Below are 25,044 nucleotides of genomic sequence, written 5' to 3'. Positions count from 1 at the left end.
ATACGCACACACATGCAAGCATGCACACACGAACATGCAACACGGGGGTATACATATACACGCATGCAAACACGTGCACACATGCAAACACGTACACAATGCAAAGACAAAGATCCCATACAGCCTTTACCAGACTGTTGAGGCAAGTGGTGTTAACGAGCACCTATGAAGGTTGGCCCGGCAAACAAGGGGGTGGGTGGCCAGCACCACACCCGACTGCCTTTGTTTCCCCAGTGCCGATGTTCACACACTGCACCAAGTACTAATTTTAAGGCTGAGTCGACCTAATAGAGGCCCAGGACCGGTTCAGATCTTTTTTTATCCAAATCAGAATCCTTATTTAGACTGCAAGAATCCATGCCCCACTCGGATGCACATGCACGCAAGGGCACACGCGCACATAATCAACCGTGCACACACACACACGCACTCACGCGAGTACACACACGCACTCGCGTGGCCACAAACCAGAACCAGCAGCAGCATAAACAGGCAAATGAACACAGGGCACGCACGCATACAACACACGAAACAAAGATCACCCGTATAGCCTTAACAGACTGTTGGGGCAAGTGCTGTTTACAAGCACCTATGAAGGCCGGAACGACACACGCGGGGGTGGGTGGCCAGCACCACACCCGGCAGATTTTGTCTCCCCAGTGGTGATGTTTACACACTGCACCAGGTATTCATTGAAGGCTGAGTCGACCTAGGGGAGGCCCGGGACCAGTTCAGATAATCGTCACCGGTGTTGGCCGTGAGCGGGAATCTAACTCGGGTTTGCGGGTTCGTAGCACAGCGCGCTAACCGCTGCACCACCGCTCGCCACGGACACGAAACACGGACACGTGCGCGCGGTGCACTCCTTATAGAAATTATTATTTGTTGACGTTACTCCTAATGCCACCGACTCGCTCATTAGAAACCGCTTGCGTTTTTATTGTCCGGCTCAGCGTCGCGTTTATTGTTGTCATTACCAGCCTGTGGTTATTATGTCACAGCGAGCGATGGGAGGAAGGTGGGGGGGGGGGGAGAGTGGGGGGCAGGAGGCGGGGGGCACGGGAGCGGGGGGGCGGAAAGGGGGTGGGGGGGCGATGGCACCGACCGACTCCGTTCTGCCGTGCCGCCCCGGTGGTACCGGACCCAGGACGTGTCCATCACTCCGCCGGAATTTTGATAACAAAGGGGAATTTATATTTACTCTTTCGCTGCATTCGGCCGAGGGAGGGAGTGAAGGGGCAGTGGCAGTGGAGAGAGGGGGGGGGGGTGTGGAGGTTGGGGGGGGGGGCGAGCGGCAGCTTCTGAAAATAAAATTTATCTCGCTCTCTCGTGCTGGAGCCGAGGCCAGGAGGCTCTGACATGTCCGATTTGGGGGGTCTGTGCAGATGTGTGAAGCCGAGAACGGCAAAATGACTGCTCCTGTTTGTGTCATCCTCCTCCTCATCCTCGAATCCACAGCCCTGCGGCGCATGGGACACTTCGTCATGTTCAGCTCTCCGCACCCCAACGAGGCATTGTTAGGATGCGGTGGCGAGATGTTAACTGCTTCGCCTGGTATACAAGAGGTTCGTGGGTTCGATCCCGACCCTGATGCCTGCAGTGTATGTGGAGTTAGCGTGCCTCTCTCCCCGTGGCCGCGTGGATTTTTCTCCGGGTACTGTGGTCTTTCCCTCCACATTCAACATCACGCGTTTAGAGCATCTGGCTGCTATACATTTCCACGCGATAAGCCACTTCGTTGAGCTATCGTTTGCGGCCAGGTCGCTTCTGAAAGAGCTACATAGCTCTGTGGGCCTTACCTGGTAGAATAAAAAAAAGTGTTTAGTTTAGTTTTTTTTATATGTTGGGTATGGGGGGCTGCTCGCTAAGGCCAGCGCAGTCAACGTCCCCGTCCCCCACCGCCAGTCTGTTGCCTGCGCAGTAGGATTCGAACATGAGCTTCCTCTCTCTTTCTGCGCTCGCTCCCTCTTTGCTTGGCTCGAGGGCTCACTTGCGAGGCGGCCGTACGGTCGGCAGCGATCGGAGCGTGCGAGCTCATTAAAATACCACCCCCCCCCCCTCTGTGCCCGCGCCCCCCTCATCCCCCGCCCCTCGAAACGGGACGAGCGGAGCGGGAGGAGGGACGGCTGCAAACCGTGTCCGCGGGCACCGCTGTGCATTGTCCGCATCTTCATCGTCAACGTTCCGACCGCCGCCACCACCGCCATGTGCATCGTCGCGTGAATCGTCGTCGTCGTCATCATCGTCATTATCTGCGCCATCACTATCCGCATCGCCTCCACCATGCTAATCGCACCTCCAATTAGCACGGTTGGCTACGTACGGTTCAGAAGAAGTTCAACGTACATACGTACATTCCCATCATCATCATCACCTGCAGTACCATCATCACACTCATTATCATTTTGACCACCAACAACCACACTGCCTTGCATGCATTAGCCTCAGTAGTTATCATTATTAACACCATCGTTTCTGCGTAACTATGACTATCACGTCATCATTATCTGCAGTATCATTATCTGTATTATCACCATCATCATCACCACTTGAATCACTATCAACATTACTACCAGCAGCACCATCTGAATCGTCATCTGTACCATGGAGACTTGTTTATGCCGGTAAAAAAGCACACGCGCGCACCAACACACACGCGCTCCTCACACACCAACACACACGCGCGTGCACAAAGACAAAAGCACGGCACACGAGGGGGTGCGTGCCCAACACTACGGCCGACCGCTTTGTCTCCCCAGTGGCGATGTTTACACAATGCACTGGGTACTCATTTGAGGCCGAGTCGACCTAGAGGAGGCCCAGGACCAGTTCAGATAATGGTCACTGGCATTGGCTGTAAGCGGGAATCCAACTCAGGTCGCCCGGTTCGCAGCGCAGCACGCTAACCGCTACACTACACGCGCACTCACACATGCGCACTCACACACGCGCACTCACACACGTGCACGAGAATTGCGTAACGGCATGTGCACGTGCCCACACACATGCAAAACAACAGCCTCGCCTACAGCCTTCAATAGGCTGGTGAGGACAAGTGTTGTTAGTGAGCAGGAGTGGGGGGTTGGCCAGGACTACACCCCCAGGACCACCTTTATCTCCGCCCCCCCCCCCCACCTCGTGCCGAATGTCTATACAGCGCCACACCGGGTGCTCGGCGAGGGCGCAGCGCCGGTTCAGATATTCGTCAAGGATGTTAGCCGTGGCCCGGTATCAAACTCGCGTCGACGGGTTCGTGGCCACCACCGTTGCTACACCGCTGCGGCCGAATCGATTTAGCTGGAAAGCACGAACGTACACACGCGCACGCGCCCACGCATGCCCTTCCATCTCTCCGGTTCAAGGTTACGCTTCCAGGAGACACCTACCCCGACTGGCGGCAAGGGGGGGCCAGTGAGATCCCCATCTCTATCTGCTCGGGCTGTGCAAGATCCTTTTGTCAGGCTCCGCCAAGGGAAAACCTATACGGACTGCCGCTCCCTCCCTCCCTCCCTCTCTCGCTCTCCTCCCCCACCCACCACCTCCTCTAACCCCCCCCCTCTCTCTCCTCCAATCCTCACCCCCACACCCTCCCCGACAACGGCCACGCTAAATTGAAGCCTCAAGCAACAGGGTCTGAAATTGCATTCGGAGGAGGAGGAGGCGGGCGGGCGATGCTCGGTTGCCACATTGCCGAGACGTAACGCGGGCGACGTGGAGGTCTCGCTAAACGCCCATTTGCCTTCCGCAGGTTAATTTTTTTGTGTTTGTGTTTTTTTCGTTCTTCTCTTTCAGCGAATGGCTCCGAGCGATCCAATTAAACAAATTCTCTACACGGCTTAAATGTCTTCGGCGAGGTTTCCATTTCCCCCCCCCCCCCCCATCTGTCGCCCGGTGACGATCGGCCTCCCGAATAAATGTGTACACACGGCTAAAACAAAGACCCCCCCCCCTCCCCCCCACTACTCACCGTATAGCCTTAACGGACTGCTGGGGCACGTGCTGTGAGCGAGCGCCTACAAAGGCCGGCAAGGCAGCACATGAGGGGGTGGTGTGGTTACGACACCACGCCCTCGGACGTCTTTGTCTCCCCGCTGCTGATGTCTACACAGTGCGCTCGTTTTTAAGGTTGAGTCGACCTAGGGGAGGCTCAGGAACCGACTGGAATATTCGCCGAACGTTGTCGATCATGCGCAGGACTCGAACTCGAGTCGCAGAGTTCGTAGCGCAGTGAGCAAACCCGCTGCACTACCGCTCCCGCCCGACACACACACAACAATTATACACGCACCTACACACAAAACAAAGATCCCCCGTATAGTATTCACAAACTGTTGGGGCAAGTGCTGTTAATAACCAACACCATGTCCGGCCGCCTTTGTCTCCCCAGTAGCGATGTTTACACACCGTACCAGGTACTCATTTGAGGCTGAGTCAATCTAGCGGAAGCCCAGGACCGGTTCAGATAATCATCACCAGTGTTGGCCGTGAGCGGGATTTGAACTCGAGTCGCCGGGTTCATAGCGCAGCGGAGCGCTAACCGCTGCGCCACCGCTCCTGCCTGCCACACACACGCACACAACTATACACACACACACACAACTATACACACACACACACACAGCTATACACCCACCCACACACAAAACAACGAGATACACGCACGTACAGTTACACACAGACACATCAGCTGCCTCCCCCTCCCCACACCAATCACAAACTGGGCAACAACCTCTGCACGCAACCACGAGCCACGATCGCTTGCAGTCTTTCATGTCTCGTGTGAGACCTGACGCAAATGCATGCGGGGCTCAGCCGTCAACCGCACTCATACAAGCCATGGCAGCAGCAAATGAAACTATTAAAATAAATAATAGAGTACGACGTTTCGATTGCAACACAAGCAACCGTCATCAGGTGTGAATGCAAGCTCGGAGATAGACACACATAGAGAGAGAGAGACAAACACAGACACGGAGAGAAACACATACACAGAGAGAGACACAGAGAGAGAGACACACAGAGAGAGACACACAGAGAGAGAGACACACACAGAGAGACAGACACGCAGAGAAAGTGTGTGTGCTGTTTGCCTTTTGGCGTCCTCTGGTCTAACACCGTTTTGAGACTAGGCTTAAAAGAAAGCTGTCTCTGGCATGGACCGATCAGTTTCAAATACAATGCATTTACTATCAGAGTATGTTTTTGTTTGCATTCTGACCACAAGCATTGTGGTTTAATGCAGATATGACTCCTTGTAAAAGGTTTCAGTTTGGTGTTTTAACATCTTAACACCTGTTTTGTTGCCAAAAAAAAGGGGAAAACCTATTCTCATAAACGATGATTATTTTGCCAGGCAAGGCCCACTGAGCTGTATATCTCATTTTCAGAAGAGACATGGCCACAAATGAGTGCTCAACGAAGTGGCTTATCACCACCTGGAAATTTATAGCAGCCAAATACTCTAAACGCGTGATGTTTATTCTAAAATTTGGATGGGAAAACCGGGAGGACCCGGAGAAAAAAATGCACGCGACCACGGGGAGAGAGGCACGCAAACTCCAAATATACAAGCGTCAGGGTCGGGATCGAACCCACGACTTCCTGCATACCAGGCGAGCTAGTTAACATCTCGCCACCGCACCCTAACGATGTCTCGCCACCATGACGCAGACGATTGCGCGTACTTGCTGACGCACAAATGAAAATCTAAAAAATCTATCTGGCAGCGTGCAAAGATTGTGATCACTGCCCAGAAGAGAACCAAGGCCCACGTACAGACCCCTTGCCCGCTTCACACACACAAAGGAGCAATCATCAGAGCGATACTCCACTCCGCAACTCCTGACGCAATCTGGCTCAACCACTCCCGATGTAAAATTGCAGTTGTTGCTTTACATCAACGTCAGCCACTGGACGCTCGCTCCGCAAGACCCGTCCTCGATCTAACACGGCCTCCGCTACGGTGCAACGCGTGCCGACTCACAGAGTACCGGGCGCCACGCTGGCTCAGAGATGTTAACTACCTCGCCTGGTACACAGGAGGTCGTCGATTCGATCCCAACCCTGACGCCTGCTGTATATGTGGAGTTTGCGTGTCTCTCTCTCTTATCATCACCACGGTGGCTATGAGATATTAACTACCTCGCCTGGTACACAGGAGGTCGTCGATTCGATCCCAACCCTGACGCCTGCTGTATATGTGGAGTTTGCGTGTCTCTCTCTCTTATCATCACCACGGTGGCTATGAGATGTTAACTACCTCGCCTGGTATACAGGAGGTCGTGGGTTCGATCCCGACCCTGACGCCGCTGTATATGTGGAGTTTGCGTGTCTCTCTCTCTTATCATCACCACGGTGGCTATGAGATGTTAACTACCTCGCCTGGTATACAGGAGGTCGTCGATTCGATCCCGACCCTGACGCCTGCTGTATATGTGGAGTTTGCGGGTCTCTCTTTCTCCCCGCGGTCGCGTGGATTTTTCTCCGATCCTCAGGTTTTTCCTTCCACATTTAGAATCAACGTGCATTTCGAGCATTTGGCCGCTACACATTCCCACGTGCTAAGCCACTTCCGTTGAGCTATCATTTGTGGCCAGGTCGCTTCTGAAAAAGAGCTGCATTGCTCAGTGGAGCCTTACCTGCTTAAAAAAATTTTTTGTTTAGTTTAGTTTGACTGGTGGCGTATGGTGGAGCCGGGGTGGTGGGAGCGGTATGGTGGGACCAGCGTGGTGGGACTAACGTGGTGGGAGTGGCGTGGTGGGAGTGGCGTGGTGGGAGCGGCGTGGTAGGAGTGGTGTAGTGGGACCGACGTGGTGGGACCGGCGTGGTGGGAGTGGCGTGGTGGGACCGGCGTGGTGGGACTAATGTGGTGGGAGCGGCGTGGTGGCACCGGCGTGGTGGGACCGACATGGTGGCACCGGCGTGGTGGGACTAACGTGGTGGGACCGGCGTGGTGGGATCGGCGTGGTTGGAGTGGCGTGGTGGGACCGGCGTGGTGGGACCGGCTTGGTGGGAGTGGTGTAGTGGGACTGGCGTGGTGGGACTGGCGTGGTGGGACCGGCGTGGTGGCACCGGCGTGGTGGGACCGGCAGGATGCGACCGGCGTGGTGGGACCGGTGTCATCGTCTTACCGTATCGGGCGCCGGCGCCCATCCCCAGCAGCTCCGACAGCGTTTGGCCTCCCGCGTCCTCATCCTCGTCATCGTCGTCCACGTTATTCTCATCATCGTCGTCGTCCAACTCGTCCCACGTGTCGTCCAGCTCCTCCCCGCCTGCTGCCAGTGACCACACGCACGGAGACATTCAAACGGCCGTGGTCCGTGCCCTCGTCACGCTCGCCATCTTCGTCAACGTCATCATCGTCATCATCATCTTCATCACTGGCATCACCATTGTCGTCATCGTCGCCTGGATTACCACCAGCTGAATCATCATCATTATAACCTGGATTGTCATCATGTACATTGTCATAACCCAAATCATCATCATAACCTGCACCACCATCGTCATCATAATTACCACCAATACCAATACCCGCCATTCGTCACGAAGTGACGGTGATGTCACCACGGCGCCTGTGCCAGGCCAGGTGCACTTTAAGGCCACGTGAAGTGTCGAAGGCTCGCTGACAGGTCACGGGACAGACCCAGGTGCCATGGGTTGGCTGACTGAAATGACTGGTAGATGCACCAGCTGTACCCTCCACTGTGCTTACCACCAACCACACCACCACACACAAATTATCATTAGAATTATCACCAATTCAATCATTATTCTTTTCTGGACCATCATAACCTGCATCATTATCGTCACCATGTGCAGCATCACCTGAATAATCATCATGGACTTCATCCACCACATTTACCAGTTGCAAACAGGACCCTGCGGGGTGGGCTGGTAGGAATAATACTAATACCGGTACAGGGATATCGACCGGGTATAGAGGAGTTAAAAAGAAAATGATTTATGCATGGGGGGTGAGCGATGACGTCCACACCCCCCTCCCCACTGACTCGCGCGCCCACAGAGCAAGGATTGCAACAGGCGATGTCATTGGCTGCGCCGGATGCGACGGCCATCTTGTTTAGTTCATTTAGTTCACGGATCGCAGGGGGAGCGGGCGGCCATCTTGTCGGACAGACGGACAGTCGGACGGACGGACGGACACATGAATCTATTGGTGGTCTGGTCCACTTCGTTCCTACCAGTATAATTGACCCTTATCTGCAGCATCACGCAGCATGTTACGAAGCACCGATTTACATCTATTGTACGCTAACAATACAAATGCATTAATTGTTGGCGTGAAGATAACTTGTGTTTGTACGTGTGTTACGTTTTGTGTGATTGGACTACGTGCCTCCTGCAGCCACTAGAGGTGTTATATTCCAAGTAGTTTGCAAACAAAATGTTTAAAATCAAATCACAACCCTGAATTGCAACAATGTATTGAATGATGAGGAACGAAAATTGTAATAATCATCATCATTATAGTCGCCTCTAGTCATCATCAATATCTTCACGATAATTAACTGCAACAGCAATACATTATCTAAATCACCTACAACATCCTCCTCATTATCATCATCGTGACGACCAACACCTTCACAATCAGAACCACAACTTACCGCCATCACCACCAATACCACCACCACAATCTCCCCCATCATCACCTCCATCAACATAATCACTATCATCATCATCAACAACAACCACCATTCGTCACAGCACTTGTGCCAGGAAAGATGCGTGTTGAGGCCACGTGAAGTGAGGAAGGGTCACTGATGGCAGGAGGTCACGGGACAGACCCACGTGTTATGGGTTAACCAATAACACCATCACCACCACCAAAGACAAAGATCCAACGTGTAGTCTTTAACAGACTGTTGGGGCAAGTGCTATGAAGGCTGGCACAGCACACGAGGGGGTGGGTGGCCAGCATCACGCTCGACCGCCTTTGTCTCCCCAGTGGCGATGTTTCCAGAACACAACGGGTACTCATTTGAGGCTGAGTCGACCCAGGGGAGGCCCAGAAGCCGAATCAGATAATCGTTACTGGTGTTGGCCGTGAGCGGGAATCAACTTGCGTCCAATGGGTTCGTAGCGCAGCGCGTACCACTACGCTACCGCTCCCCACATCACAACCACAATCACCATCGCCACGAACTACATTGTCGTCAACACCACCCGCATCATCACCACCGTCGCCGACGTATCCACCACGACGCTCACACGCCACACAGCCGCGTCTCACAACTGCCAGCGCACGGCGACAAGAGCACGGAGGCATCACGGCTAAACCAAATAAATTAGCCACCACAAACTGCTTCTCCCTCCCACCTCCCGCCGACCTCCCCCCCCCACTATCCTCTATTTCGTAATCAGACCCGAGACATGACCTAAAACTAGCAACGGAACACTTTTATACATGGATTACTTTTATTTACAGGCCCTCCGGTTTTTCCCTCCACATTATTTAGAAACAAGCGTTTAGATTTCTTTCGATTAAGCGGCTGCTATACATTGCCACATGATAAGCCACTTCGTTGAGCTATCATTGTGGCTGAGTCGCTTCTGAAAAATAAGCTTACATCTTAAACGAGGGCTTTGCCTGGTAAAATAAAATAGTTTAGCTTTATTTGTATATATTTTTTTCAGTCATTTGCTTACCTTTACTATACTTAGCAACTGCTATCGTGATTTAAAGCTTTAGTGACTGCAGGGATTCCTATTCTTGCTTCTTTCGGTAAAGTCACGTAGAAGGGAAATAATAAAATAATATGAATATAAAACAATACAAATTCTCACGTTTCGACTGCAACACAAGCAATCATCATCAGGTGTGAAATCCACAGCAAGAAAATTTGAAAAAATAATTCTTGGTGATGATTGCTTGTGTTGCAGTCGAAACATTGTGATAATTTTTAATTTATATTTATATTATTTTATTATTTCCCTTCTATGTGACTTTACTGAAAGAACCAAGAATAAAACTGCTATGTGTTTTTGCAATGTTTGTTGTTGTAACATTCTGACCCCGTGCCCCAACTGTAAATCTGTGAGAGAGCAAAAAAGAGATTTATAGCTCAATCAGATTCCTCCTGTATAAATTACATCCTGATATTTTTTTTTTATTCGTAAAATTCTCCTCCTGCAGGAAACCCGCGAGGTGGCGGGGGGAGGGAGCGACAAGCACGGCGGAGAGGACGACGCAGCGGCGAGTCTCCCGAAGTCGCGATCTCGGCGAGGGAGAAGGGCGGTGGTGGGCCAGTCGTACGGTGGCGGGGGTGCTGATTGATGAGCCCTGACAGGGCACGGACTCCCCCCTCCTCTTGCCCCGTTGCTCAGTCACGGCTCTAACGCGCCTGTCGCTCGGCTCGCCCGTCCAATCACCCGCTCATTAGGGCAGATTAATCCTCGTCACGCGGGCGGCCGTTACGTCACCGGCGCCGATAGTCGTCCGAAAGCGAGGACGCGCATTAATACCATGCAGTCGTCGTCGTAGTCATCGTCAGCCACCGTCTGTCAATTCATATGATGAAGGCGTCCCGCAAGCCGTCGCCACATCTCACGGTTCTGCGGTGCATTCGCGCTCAGCTAGCGGCCGCTCGCGAGTTGATTTCACCGCTCCATCTCACTGGCGGACGTCCCCTCCACTGGCCACCGGCTCCGTCGTTATTCTCGCAGGCCGGACATCGTCCCCTTCCGTCCCCGTGTCCTGCCCAAGCCCGCTCGCTCGTCTTAGCAGCCAACGTGATGTCCGCAACCTGTGCGTGTTCTCTAACCCCAGTGTGCGAACATCTCGCCGCGGTGGCGAGATGATAACTACCTCGCCTGGTACACAGGAGTTCGTGGGTTCGATCCCGACCCTCACGACGCCTGCTGTATATTTGGAGTTTGCGTGTCTCTCATCGTTATCATCATCAGTGGCTAGGAGATGTTAACTACCTCGCCTGGTATAGAGGAGGTTATAGGATCGATCCCAACCCTGACGCCTGCTGTGTATTTGGAGTTTGCGCCTTTCTCCCCGTGGTCGTGTGGATTTTTTCTCCGGGTCCTCCGGTTTTTCCGTCCACATTGAGAATCATGCGTTTCGAGTATTTGGCTGCTATAACTTTCCGCATGATAAGCATTGGGGCTATGATTTGTGATAGCTTCTGAAAGAGAGCCATGTAGCTCAGTGGGGCCTCATATAATAAAATAAAATAGTGTTCCCTCTTTCCGTCTCCCCACGCAATTGCAAGCAACGTCGTGAAGCCGCCGTCCATGCACAGAATTAAGTCTTAAAGATGTAAAATGATAAGAGCTTTTAATGAAGAAATACAATTATCTAATTCAAATCATAATACAATTCAAAGATGTTTCATTTTAAAACTTCAAAACGGAGCATCGGGTGCTTGCGTGAATGCGTCGTTCGTGTGCGATTTTTTTGGCGAATTTCCTGGCCGAAGGCCGTAAAAGGATTATAATAATCAACTCAAGGTCCCAAGCTCTTTCCCCAAAACATTAAAAAATCATTTGTTTCACCCCCGGTGCACGTTTACCGCCCGCGAAACTTCTCTCTCTCTCCCTCTCCCTTCCTCTTCATCCTTTCCTCCCCCCTTTCACTTCTCACACTTTTCCATTTCGTAGGTAACAGCCAGGGGATCTCCTCTACGGCTCCCGTTCGTCGTGATGCCCGTGGTTACTCCAGCCCTGCGCTTCACCAGGATACGTCGTCATCCTTGTTGAGAAGAGATATATATATAGTTCTAATTAAGGTTTTGGGTTTAGATCGCGTAAGTGTCAATCAGTAAGGGATTTGTCGCGTAAACAAAACGTCAATTAGTGACTACTTCAGCCCACTGGTGCGTTGGAGAGTAAATTAACGATATTTACAAATTTGAGTAGTACGACGTTTCGCTGGTAAATACATCCAGCATCTTAATTGCGTTTTGATTACGTGACAATTCCCTTACTAATTGGCTGTGTCGGGTGGTGGAGGGTTACGACACAACATTTATACTTACGCGATCTAACCCAAAAACCTTGATTATGAATATTGGTTGCGAAATCCTACGTGTTAAACTGATATATATAGTTCTTTAAAGATGATTCCCGTTTATCGGTTTTCTCTGTCTGACGCCTTGCAAGGCTGCGATAAGGGGAGCAAAATGGGTGAAGTATGGGTTGTGTGCGGGACAGAGTCTGTTTGAAAATTATCCACAAAACGACGGAATTAGACGGAACGCCAGCCGCTCGTTGCTCCCTTCATCTCTCTCGCGGGCCGGAGCCGCTAATCGGGAACGGGTCGAAGGAAACGGGAGTTTTTTTCCTTCTTTCTAACGCATCTAACGCGCTGTGGGTTTCAGGACGATGTAGAATAACGATAACAATAAAAACGCAAGAAGAAAGACTGCACGGCGACGGGAGGATGCGGAGCGCAGAAGGCGCGTGCGTGCGCATACTCACACGCACAAAGACAACACAGACAAAGATCCCCCGTATAGCCTTAACAGACTGTCGGGGCAAGTGATGTTAGCGAGCACCTACGAAAACCAGAACAGCATGAGGGGGTAGGTGGCCAGCACCACGCCTGGCCGCCTTTGTCTCCCGAGTGACGATGTTTTTACGCACAGCACCAGGTACTCAATTGAGGCTGAGTCGACCTAGGGGAGGCCCAGGACCTGTTCAGATAATCATCACTGATATTGTCCGTGAGCGGGAATAGAACTCGGGTCGCCGGGTTCGTAGCGCAGCGCTCTAGCCGCTGCGCTAACCGATCCCCACACACGTGCACACACATGCACCCCACAGCTTGTGCGAGCTCATACGCAGAAATACAAATCTTGCCGAAGATCCCCCCCGTGTGGCGTTTATAGGCTGTTTGGGGCAAGTGCTTTTAATGAGCAGCTATTAAGGACGGCACGGCGCACGAGGGGGCCGTGCGGCACGCTTAATGCCCGACTGATAACCTCCTGTCGCCACGGCGCCGAGGTGTTATAACGCCGCACCAAAAACGTACGGACAAGTTGACGTAGGAGAGGTCCAGGGCTGGTTGAAATATCCCCCGCCACTTATGTACGAGCCGTGGCCAGGAATCGAACTGAGGTCCGTCGGGTTGATGGTGTCGTACGCTAAACACTGCCCCACCACTCCTCATACAACGACAAAGATTTTCCCACCATCACCCGTATAGCCTTTAAGCAATCTGTTGGGGCAAGTGCTGTTCGCTCGTAGAGCCTACGAAGGCCGACACGACACACGAGGGGGTGGGTGGCCAGCAGCAACCGCGGCCGGCGGCGCTCGTATATACACACAGACACACACGCAGCACACATGTGTGCACGCGCACACACGATTGTTCACACGCGTGCAAAAAAAAGGCACGCGACGGCGTCTTTGAGTTATCAGCGCCGCACAGCCGCTCGCCCCCACCCCCCGCCCCCCCGAGACCCAGGCTCCATCAAAGCCGCGGCCGCAGCATCATCCGCTAAGCCGCGCGTTAACCCCTTCCCTGCGAGATCTCCCTCCCCCAAAGCCGCCGCGGAGACGGGAGGTGCGAAAACTCCGGCATTCCGCGACATACCACAGGGGGAGCACCCTGGCCGCGTCTGCCGGTCTTGCCCGTTGTTTAAAAGATTACGATTGTAGCCGTGACATGCCGTGCGAGCCTGATGATTGGTCCACGCGTCGCACAGGATACGGGCACACACACACACACGCGCATACACACACACGTGTGCAAGAGATCTCCATCTGAATTTGATGAGTGTTTTTTTGAGGGTGTACTATAAAACCTGTGTTGCGAATTTCTTCAATTTATGATAACGATAATGATGTTGTTGATAATGCACTTAAGGACGATGATGATGATCATGCAGGAAATGATGACAACGGTTATGATAACACTGATGATGACATTGGTCATGATGATAATGATGATGACACTGGTCATGATGATTCTGAAAGTAATGATGATGAAGTTAGTAATAATTATGATGATCATTTAACCCTGGTTAACACCGCGGATTGTATGCACCACAACAATACTACACGCTGTCTGCTTCACTCACGGCGGACGTTCAAGATACCGTGACGTCATTCGCAAGAGAGGAGGAGGCCATCGTGTGCAAGTGCAGTGGCGGCCCTAAAGAGGCACAGCGTGCGGTGTAACGACATCGCGGACACCACGATGGTGTGGGTGTAGTATCGGACCTCGCTCGCTCACACCTCTCACTCACCCCATAGGCATTAGCTCGTTCATTCTTCCACTTGGTTACTCACTCACTTGCTCACACACTCACTCGGCCACCAATTCACCCACACACTCACCCAAACACCCGCTCACTCACCCACACACTTGCTCACTCACCCAAACACTCACTCACTAATTCCACTCATTCAGCCACTGACTTGGCCACCCACTCACTCACAAATTCGTTCACCAAAACATTCGCTCAGCCACTCACCCACCCACTTCACTTGTTCGCTCAATCACACAATCAATCTCGCTCGTTCGCGAGTGATGATAAATTCCTGCCGTCGATCGCGCGTCGCAACATCGGCGAAGCAGTGAGGGCGTGCATTACCGGCTGACGCCTGTCGCGAAGCATTGCTCTCCATGATGACCGACAGGTCGTTGATAATTAGCTTGTAAATCTTGACGAGCAGGGGGATCACCGTCCATCGCTCCGGCGCTGCACCACACACGCGCACAAAGACAGAGGGTCACCGTACACTGTTGGGGAGAAATGGTGTGAGCGGTGAACAGCTAAGGCCGGCAGGGTGAATGAACAGGTGGCGTGGCTAACACCACACCCAGCTGCCTTTGTCTCACCAGGAACTAATTTAAAGCCGAGTCAACCTAGGGGAAGCCCAGCACCGGTTCGGTTTGGAAAACCACTCGCCGCTGGTGTTAGCCATGCTTGTGAATCAAACTCGGGGCGCCGGGTTCGCAGCAGAAGTATAATGCTAACCAACGGTGCCGCGGCATTTGTGCCAAGTTAGGTGCACGAAAGCTTGGTGGTTGGCAGGAGGTTATGGACAGGCCCAAGAATTATGTGTTGACGGATGTGCCAGGCTTGCTGGCAGATGACGAGACAGACCCAGTTGTTACAAGTTGACTGGTATAGATGACTGGCAGATGGCCCCACCTGTGCTCCCCACTATGCCATACACGGCACACCACGAACACGCGCGCAGACGCACGTCACACACGCACGCACGCACAAATAACACAACCAAACTCCGAACCCGGCCTGGAACCCCCCCAACACTTTGGCTCATCAGCACGCCCGAGAGCCCGTCGCTTATTCCAAGGGCAAACAAAGACACATTTGTTAGCCTCTTTTTTTTGACACTGCATTTTCCATATTGATTTTTATATTTGAAAGTCATAAATAAAATCAATTTAACAATATATATGATAATTAAATGGAGGGGGGGGGATATTTAGGGAAGAGAAATATCGTCCGTAAATGGCCACAATCGTGACCACTAGATCGGTCCCTCCCATGATGCCTTGCACGTCACGTGGACATCATCATCATACTTCGTGTAAGCCGCACCGCACACACAAACACGCTTACACCGACATCATCACTTCTAGCCACCACGGTGACCTTGCTATCACAGACACTTCTCCAGCTAAAATACTCTGAGAAAATCACCGTTAGCGTCTGCCATCCCGGGTGGTACCAGATGACACATTTATGGAGGAAACGGCTACTTATTTTAGAAACTAAAGAAGAAACTAAAACAATTTTGATGTTTCCATGTAGGGCCCCCACTGAGCTGCATAGATTTTTTTCAGAAGCGACCTGGCGATCACAAATGATAGATCAACGAAGTGGCTTATCTTGTGGAAATGTATAGCAGCCAAATACTCTAAACGCATCAATCTATATTGTGGAGGGAAAAACCGGTGGACCCGGAGAAAAATCCACGCGACCACTGGGAGAGAGAGAGAGGGAGACACGCAAACTCCAAATATACAACAGGTGTCAGGGTCGGGATCGAACCCACGACGTCCTGTATACGACCAGGTGAGGTAGTTAACATCTCTGAGCCACCGTGGCGCCCAGAGAGCCCGAACGGTGGCCGCCGTCATGCCTACTCTGGGCGGTCTTGCTGCGAGTCTGCACGGCGTTGGATGTCGAGAAGATCTGCTCTCCGCGCACCGTCAGGTCCTGCAGTCGCGTGTCGTGCGTTGCCACGCCGTGCTGCAGCAGCTTGCAGAGCGCCATCGCGCTGTCGGGGGGGGGGCCAGTGGGCGAAGGTGAGCGGCGAACGAGCGGGGGGACACGGGCGCGCACGACGACGCGTACACACCGATGTGGTAACACCAGAGGTCGCAAACGGGTTTTGATTCCTTACCCGTACCCGGCCGCACCAGGGTCGCAAATGGGTACCTGTACCCGTACCTAGCCGGGTACGGGTACCCGTTCCCTACCCGTACCCTACCCGAAATGAGTGACAAACGGTTACTCACCAGTGACTCAGGGCCTACCCGTACCCATACCCGGCCGCACCAGGGTCGCAAACGGCTACCCGTACCCGTACCCGGCCGGGTATGGGTAGCCGGGTATCGGGTAGGGTACGGGTATCGGGTACCCGGTTGTGACCTCTGGGTAACACCGACGCTAACAATGCCACCGAGCCTAACTTAACCTACTAACTCTGGTACACTCATATGGGTGTGAACACAATGATGCAGACCCATTGACACTGAGCCTAACTTACTAACACTGTTACACACAGATGCTAACAAGATTGGTACACACTCATATGGACATGAACACAATGACTTAACAAAACGTACCAACCCTGCTACACACTCACACGGATGTGAACACAATTACAATTAACTTACTCACATGGGTACACACTCACATGGATGCTAACACAATCACAATGACATTACAGATGTGCTGGTACGGCACATCTGTAATGGCGTGCGTGACCGTCACAGCACCTGGCTGTCTCCCCAATGCTGATGTTTACAAGGGAGGCCCAGGACTGGTTGAAATATCCGTCACTGATGTTGGCTGTGAGACAGAGTCGAACTGAGGTCGCCGGGTGGGGAGCGCAGTGCGCCAACCACCGCGCGCCAGTGCTCCCCACCACCACAACTAACCAATGTACTAACACTGATACGCACTCACACTGACGCTAACTCAGTGACACTTCCACGCTTAAACTCTCGTCACGGCGCACACCGGCGCACAAACACAATGACACAATGGCACACTAACACCTGACACACTGTCTACGGGTCTCTGTGAATATTTTCCAGGCCACTGACAAACCGGCGTATGTGGCACGCGGCTAGACGTGGCCACGGCCACGGGGGAGTGGAGTCTACTGGACGTGGTGTGCCGGGCGCACCTGACTTTGCCCTCGTACTGGCCGTAGAAGAGGTGCTGGCGGCTGGTCCACTCGCTCATGACAAACTCGAGCGCGGGTTTCCCCGTGGGGCCCGGCAGGCTGGAGAGGAACTCGAGCAGCGCGTCCAACTGCGAGTGCACCAGGTGCGCAAACACCATGATGAGAGACTGCGGGGGGGGAGGGGCGGTGATGGAGAGGGGGGGGGGGCACGCAGACATATGACACAGTGAGCGAGCGGGTGGGTGATCGAGGGACTGGTCGGCCGAGCGAGTGGTTCATCGTGTGAGTTGGCGATCGAGCAGGCGATTGGTCAAGACAGTAAGTATTATATGATTATAAGTGAGTGGTCCATCGAACAGGTGGGTGTTCAAGCGAACGAGTGGTCGAGCGAGTGGTCGAGCGAGTGGTCTAGCGAGTGGTCGAGCGAGTGGCCGAGCGAGTGGCCGAGCGAGTGGCCGAGCGAGTGGTCGAGCGAGTGGTCGAGCGAGTGGTCGAGCGAGTGGTCGAGCGAGTGGTCGAGCGAGTGAGTGGTCGAGCGAGTGGGTGGTTGAGCGAGTGGGTGGTCGAGCGAGCGGGTGGTCGAGTGAGCGGGTGGTCGAGCGAGTGAATTGGTGATTGAGCAAGAAAGTGAGTGAGCGAACCATCCACTGGGCAAATGGTCGTTCGAGCGAGCAATCGGACGATCGAGCGGGCGACCCACCTGCATGACACTGAGCGTCTCAGCCTGCTGCATCTTGCTCAGCACAGCGCGCAGCATGAGGTCGAGGCTGTCGCCCAGCTGCGTGCCGAGGCGCCCCACCAGGGTGGACACGAGGCGCCCCACGAAGGTGGCGGTGAATTCGGAGGAGCGCGGGTCGAGCAGGCGCGTCACGGCCTGCAGCACGTACCACAGGCCCGAGCGGCCCGCGTCGTCGCGCCAGCCGCCCACCTGCTCCAGCGCCACGCTCACGTAGGCCCGCAGGCACTCGCCGCCGCTCTGCGACGGTGACAGAGAGGAGGGGGACGGGGGTGGCGCATGGGGTCAGGGTCCCCGCAGGATGACGGTTTCGCGGGACGGGTCGCGTGGCCGGCTCGCTCTTGCGGCTTCGCTGCGGGGTTTTGAATGCAAGAAATCTGTGCAGGAGCGCCCGGGGAGTGCTCGCTCGCGTCTGGCTCCACGGGCCAACGTAAAGGAACACGCAGCCAACGTGGGGGAGAAACAACCGGCTCGTTGCATGTTGGGTTGAGTGTTGCCGTTATAGTTGGAGGATGTAGTTGCGGTTGTGGGTTGTGATTGTGGTCGCGGTTGTTCGGGGGGGTGGGGGGGGCGGCACCTGCATGACGGCGTTGTCCTCGGTGCGCAGGGTGCACTGTGCCACGGCCGGGAACGCCTGGCACATGAGCAGATCGGAGAGCGGCGGCTTGGTGTTGCGCACCACCCCGCTCAGGATATCCAGCGCCACCTGGGCCCAAGCGACGCCGCGACGCGTGGAAACGCAATGAGAGACACCGGCGCGGAACTCAACGCGAAACAAACCGCACGGAACTCCACGCTACGAACTCACCGCCAGCGCAACCTGGGGTCGCGCGGCGCCACACGGGGAAGCTGAATGCATACGACTGGGCGAGTGCGAATGCGCACGTGTGCGCGTGTGACAGAGTTATCGAGACAAGCGTAAGAATGAGCGTTTGGAGGTGTGCCTTTGACAACGAGTGCGTCGACTAACCCATAACACCTGGGTCTGTGCCACAAGCATTTTACACTTCACATGGCCTCAAAGTGCACCGATCCTGGCACAAGCGATGCCGCCGACCTGCTATCAGCACCACGCTCACGTAGGCCCGCAGGCAGCGAATGAAAGTCGCTACTGCGGCTGCTGTTTCTGCTGCACAGGCTGCACAAAGGCTGCACAAGGGCATCTTAGGCTTCGCATGTGTGCATGCGTGCGCTCGTGCGTGCATAAGTGTGTTTCGTACGGAGCATAGCCCTTGGGGAACTTTGTCAGGTGGCGCTTGCATGATGCTGACGAGCGTGGGGATGAGGCGCATCTGCAGCGGGGCCTGGCACGCCTCGATACGAGACAGCCCCTTGAACATGTCCTCTGCCAGCGACGCCACCACGGGGTCTACGGGGAAAACACCACCGCTGCCATCACATTCCTCATCCACGCGTACCCACAAACACCATGATCCCCCGTGCAGCCTTTACCAGGCTGTTGGGGAAAGTGCCGTTAACGAGCATCTATGAAGGCCGGCACCGGCGCACGAGAGTGTGGTATGCCCAGGACGACGCCCGGCCGCCTATGCCTCCTGGTGGCTGATATGTATATACCCTATTTGAGGCTGAGTCGACTTAGGGGACGCCCTGAGCAGGAATCAAACTCGGGTAATGGAGCGTCCTAACCACTGCACTACGGCTCCCCACTCGTTCTTTCACACTCTCCCACACACTATCATGCACTCCGATTGATCACACGCACACATTCGTCCACTCTCAAAGACAAAGATCCCAATGTAGCTTTAATAGACTATTGGGACAAGTGCAGTTAGCGAGCACCTATGAAGGCTAGCACAGCACACGAGGGGGTGGGTGACCAGCACCGCCAATGTCTACCCATTGGCGATGTTCACACCATCACCAGATAATCGTCACTGGTGTTGGCCGTAAGCGACAATAGAACTCGGGTAGCCGGGTTCGTAGCCCGGCGCACGCTAACCGCTACTACACCACCGCTCCTCGCTCTCTGCACACACGCGCTCACCCTCTCCCACACGTCACGCACGCACGCACCATTGCTGTACTTGAGGAAGAGCGCGATGGTGAGCGGGCAGACCTTGGCCTCCACGCTGCTCGTGAAGTCGGCGTCGACGGAGCAAACCACGCACAGCGTCTCCATCACCAGCGTGAGCACGTCCGACGTGAAGTGCGTCGCCAGCTGCACCAGCGCCTCCACCACCGCCGGCAGGAACGGGCGGAGCACCTGCACGCTGCCCGCCTGCTTCAGCTGGTCGCAGTAGCTGCAGCAGTAGCAGCAGCAGGAAGTGGTGGCAGCAGGGAACGGGGCGAAAGGTTTCCCATGAGTAAGGAATTCTCACGGGGGGGGGGCGGGGGTCTACAATCTATGGGGTCAAGACACGGCGCCGCATTGGTGGCGCGCGTCCCTGCAGCGCAAGTCTCACCCCCAGACGGCGCGCACGGCCGAGATGCGCACGGAGGGCGGCTGCGCGTCGTGCAGGCCGCTCACGGTCGCCTGGAGGAAGCGCTGCACCAGCTCCGGCGTCATGAGGCTGGCGAAGCGCGACGCCGACCAGAGCGCTCGGCCCAGCAGGAACGGGGAGGCTGCGGCGGTACCCGGGTGGTGGTGGTGGTGGTAGTTGAGGTGGTCGTGGTATAATGGTGAAGGTATTATAGCAGTGGTGAATATTAGTAATGATTGGAATCGTGAGAGGAGTTATAGTGATGGTGGAGATAGTGAGGGCAGTCATTGTGGTGGTGGTGGTGTTGGTAGGTCGGTGGCAGTACAGTGGTGGTGGCGGAGGTGGCGGTGCGTGGAGGGGGTGGGAGACAGACGCGCACAGAGGGACGTTACAGACAAACGTCGCCATTGCCGTTTAACAACGTTGCGCGCAGGGCCGGCACGTCTGTGACCGGAGACACGTTGACTCAATACAGACCTTGTTGGTCACCCCGTGCCCTTATAAATGTCAACGTTCATCCTACAAAGTCCCACACCGTATGGATCTAAAAACTAAATTTCCCTGTATAAGAATACGGGTAAACCTTATGGGTTGACAGGTATGCTAACTACACGTGTCAATCACATCCTCACACTAGCTCCACCCCTAATCCTGACTAGACGAGCCAATCGTATCCTCACACTAGCTATACCCCTAACCCTAACTACACTAGCGAATCACATCCTCACGTGAGGTCTACCCCTAACCCTAACTACACTAACGAATCACATCCTCACGTGAGGTCTACCCCTAACCCTGACTACACTAGCCAATCACATCCTCACACGAGGTCTACCCCTAACCCTAACTACATGAGCCAATCACACCCTGACACTGGGAACTCAAAAGTCCTGGCAAGGGGCCCCTACACGATAAGCCACTTCGTTGCTGTATATTTGGAGGGGTCTCGTGGATTTTTCTCAGGGTCCTCTGGTTTTCCCTCCACATTTAGAATCAACAAAAACGTGTTTAGAGCATTTGGCTGCTATAATTTTCGACGTGATGATAAGCTACTTCGTTAGGCTATCATTTGTGGCAAGGTTGCTTCTGAAAACGAGATGTATAAGCACAGCGGGCCTTACCTGCTAAAAAATGTGTTAATAGTTTAAAATAGTTTTAGTTTGTCATTTGTGCGTATCGACTCGTTCGCTGCCTGCAAGGTTAGCGGCACGGCTCGGGTTGTGCGGTGGAAAAACAACCCGGCGCCTCCCGTGCCATGCAGGCCAGGCCGGGCCGGGCCACCTCGGTTGGCAGTGGAGTGAAAAGAAACAAGAAATAAATATAACCCGTAAAAACAAAGTTTTTCACTATAAATCCTTTATATGCGTGGCGGCTAGAGTCCTCTCGTCCTCTGGCTTGAGATGGCTGCCACCTATGGGTCAGATGATTGCATTGTACCATTAAGCAATTGGTAATTAAATATAATATTTTTGTCCTAAAAAATGTAAAATTTTGGAAAAAAATTTTCACGAACATTAATTGTCACGCACAACGAGTCTGTGTGGAAAATGTCAGCTCGATTGGATCACGGGAAGTGGGTTAAAAAACGACCGAAAGATTTGCACGGTCCTAAGCAAGCAAGCGAACTTAATATAAAGGATTTAAAAAGGAGAGAGAAGTGCCACAGCAATCGACACCACCGGAGGGACGGCTGCTCACCGGACGAGCTGAGGTCGGCGAGCACCACGTTGGTGAGGAAGCCGTCCATGTCGAACTGCACCTTGCCGCTGCGGACCGCGTCGATCACGGCGTCCTTCACGGAGCCCAGGGCCAACATGCACGCCTCGTGCAGCTTCCACCTGCGCACACGACCACCCGCTCACGTCGCATCGCCTACAGCGCGTGTCCACCAGCACGTGTCCACCAACACAGGCGATCGCCTACAGCGCAACATCCACCAGGACATGTCCACCAGCACAGGTCGTCATCGCCTACAGCGCAACATCCACCAGGACATGTCCACCAGCACAGGTCGTCATCGCCTACAGCGTGTATCCACCAGCACGTGTCCACCAACACAGGCGATCGCCTACACCACAACATCCACCAGGACATGTCCACCAGTACATTTATTCCAAATTAAGTGAAAATACACAAATGTAACTTGACGAGTCTGATGCTTTTTGCGCAGCCACCCACTCTTCAAGGGTGAGGGGGGGGCAGGTGGCGGTGGTGGTGACTGAAAGCGCGAGGGGGAAGAGGCATTCACGGCACGACATTAGGAGCTTGCAAGCGACAGATTTTCGCAGGCGATGAGACGGATTTCGAATCTGGCCGGCCAGCCAGGGGAGGGAGAACCACAAGGCGAGCGAGGGACAACAAAAGCCAAGCTGTGGGGGGTAAGGGGAGGGGTGGTTCGGAGACGGCGGCGATCTGAAGGCATGGCCACGCAATGCCGGCCTCGGCACTAAATAATCAAAACGAGCCACCCGACCGTGCACAATAGCGGCCGAGAGGCGAACGCATCCAGCCAATGATTTCACATTCTGCGTTTGTTACAGAACGTGAAAAAAAAAGTATATATTTATAAATACGTGCTTTATATATATAGTTGGAATGAGCAAGTTGGGTCAGAACAAGGCATGTCTCTTGTTCGAGAAATCCAGAGTGACAGGTCCAGTGACGGGTCGTCCGAGCAGGGCTGTCAGCTCGACTCGACAGTGTACATACTCACGCACGCACTCATTTGCTCACTCACACACACACGCGTAAAAGACAAAGATCCACCGTAAGGAGTTAGTGCTGTTCACTAGCAGCGATGAAGGCCGGCACGACACACAAGGGGGTGGGTGGCCAGCACCACATCCGGCCGCCTTCGTCTCCCCAGTGGCGATGTTTACACACCACACACCAGGTACGTATTTGAGGCCGAGTCGACCTAGGGGAGGCCCGGGACCAGTTCAGATAATCGTCACTGGTGTTGGCCGTGAGCGGGAATCGAACTCGGGTCACGGGGGTTCATAGCGCAGCGTGCTAACCGCGACACTATCGCTCCTCACACTGGCACACACACACACACGCGCACTCAGAAAAGGCATGCACGCACACTCGCTCACTCACTCACCCACAAAGGCATGCACTCACACACTCGCGTCTTGGTACGCACACAGATACACATGCAAACGAACACTCTCAGATGCACATGTCCTCACCCCAGGCCACATACTAGCAGACGTACGTTCAAGCACGCCTACTCAGACTACGCACACACACACACTGGGTTCACACGCTCCACATTACCGCACACCCCCACAAACAATGACAAAATATTTCCAATACAGCCATTTTCAGGCTGATAGGGCGAGTGCCATTAGCGAGCCCATATGAAGGCCGGCACGGCACACAAGGGGGTGGTTGGGTTGGCCAGCACCACGCTCAACCGTTTTTGTTTCCCGAGTGGCGATTTTTACACTCCGCACAAGGTACTCATTTGAGGCTGAGTCGACCTAAGGGAGATACAGAACCGCTTCAGATAATCCTCACTGGTGTTGGCCGTGAGCGGGAATCGAACTAGGGTCGCCAGGTTCGTAGCGCAGCGCACACATACACACACGCGTGTGAGTGTGTGTGCGTGAGCAAGCAAAACTCCAAGCGCGTAGCCACGTCTCAAGGGGTCAGACTCAACGGGGGTGACAGCGAGGAGGCGCCTGTGGCTCGCTCGTTCGCTCGCGGCCCACGACCCCCAGCGATCGGCGGCGCGAGTTCAGCAGCGTACCCGTGAGCCCACGTGCGTGCGTCAACACAAAGACCCCCGTATAGCCTTAACAGATTGCTGGGGAAAGTGCTGTTTTAACGAGTAGCACCTAAGCGGGAAATGAACTCGGGTCGCCGGGTTCGTAGTGGGAGTTTTTATTGTAGTGTGCTGATCTTTAAAGGTGAATTGAAAAATGTTGATACTGCTACTGATACTCCTGCTGTTATGGAGTGACTCATGCAGCTAGCTATGGCTGCAAAGTTTGGTCGTACATGTCATGTATATCGTTCATTGTTCAAATTTAATCAGTTCCTATGATCACTGTTACATTGTTTTTATAGCTTTATTTTGGTGATTTTGAAAACGTTTTGGTTTAGCCATGTTTGTTTGTTGCAGTACAGAGTTAGCCTGATATCTAAATTGTCTCATGGTTGTTATTGTTTGACTTGCATCCCACTGGGAATTTTGCACACAGCGTTGAAATGCGGTGTTCTTTCTGGAAGACTTTGCTGTTTTTCCCTGGATTTTTCTGTTGCGTGTAGTCACTTTAAGATGTTTCTTGTTCATGTTTTTGTTTGTTGCGGTTGCACCCGAGTCAAAAGCCGCACGGCTCACAGGGTTATACCTAATAAATGAAACTGAAAACTGAAATGAAAAATGAAATGAAGGGCTGGCACAACACACGAGGGGGTGGAGTCGACCTAAGGGAGGTCCAGGACCGGTTCAGATAATCGTCACCGGTGGTGGTGGCCGTAAGCGGGAAACGA

General features: G+C 53.7%; 1 protein-coding gene across 3 annotated transcripts in view; it reads right to left on the bottom strand.

Moving 5' to 3' along the window:
- Positions 1-25,044, bottom strand: part of IPO9 (importin 9) — a 74,063-nt gene that overhangs the window by 13,830 nt on the left and 35,189 nt on the right. For 2 of the 3 annotated variants that reach the window (XM_078612229.1, XM_078612231.1), the window contains exons 13-22: positions 22,243-22,382; positions 20,527-20,686; positions 20,138-20,364; positions 19,324-19,472; positions 18,681-18,809; positions 18,068-18,343; positions 17,368-17,534; positions 16,097-16,230; positions 14,571-14,678; positions 7,131-7,274 (exon numbers count right to left, since the gene is read on the bottom strand). In XM_078612229.1, the coding sequence (XP_078468355.1) occupies positions 7,131-7,274; positions 14,571-14,678; positions 16,097-16,230; positions 17,368-17,534; positions 18,068-18,343; positions 18,681-18,809; positions 19,324-19,472; positions 20,138-20,364; positions 20,527-20,686; positions 22,243-22,382 (1,634 nt within the window). The remainder of the gene's footprint in view (positions 1-7,130; positions 7,275-14,570; positions 14,679-16,096; positions 16,231-17,367; positions 17,535-18,067; positions 18,344-18,680; positions 18,810-19,323; positions 19,473-20,137; positions 20,365-20,526; positions 20,687-22,242; positions 22,383-25,044) is intronic. The other variant, XM_078612230.1, reaches the window with a different exon arrangement.

The sequence above is a fragment of the Lampetra planeri genome, chromosome 38, assembly GCF_965212315.1.
Source record: "Lampetra planeri chromosome 38, kcLamPlan1.2.h2, whole genome shotgun sequence".
Lineage (NCBI taxonomy): Eukaryota > Metazoa > Chordata > Hyperoartia > Petromyzontiformes > Petromyzontidae > Lampetra > Lampetra planeri.
This window is presented reverse-complemented; position numbering and strand designations above follow the sequence as displayed.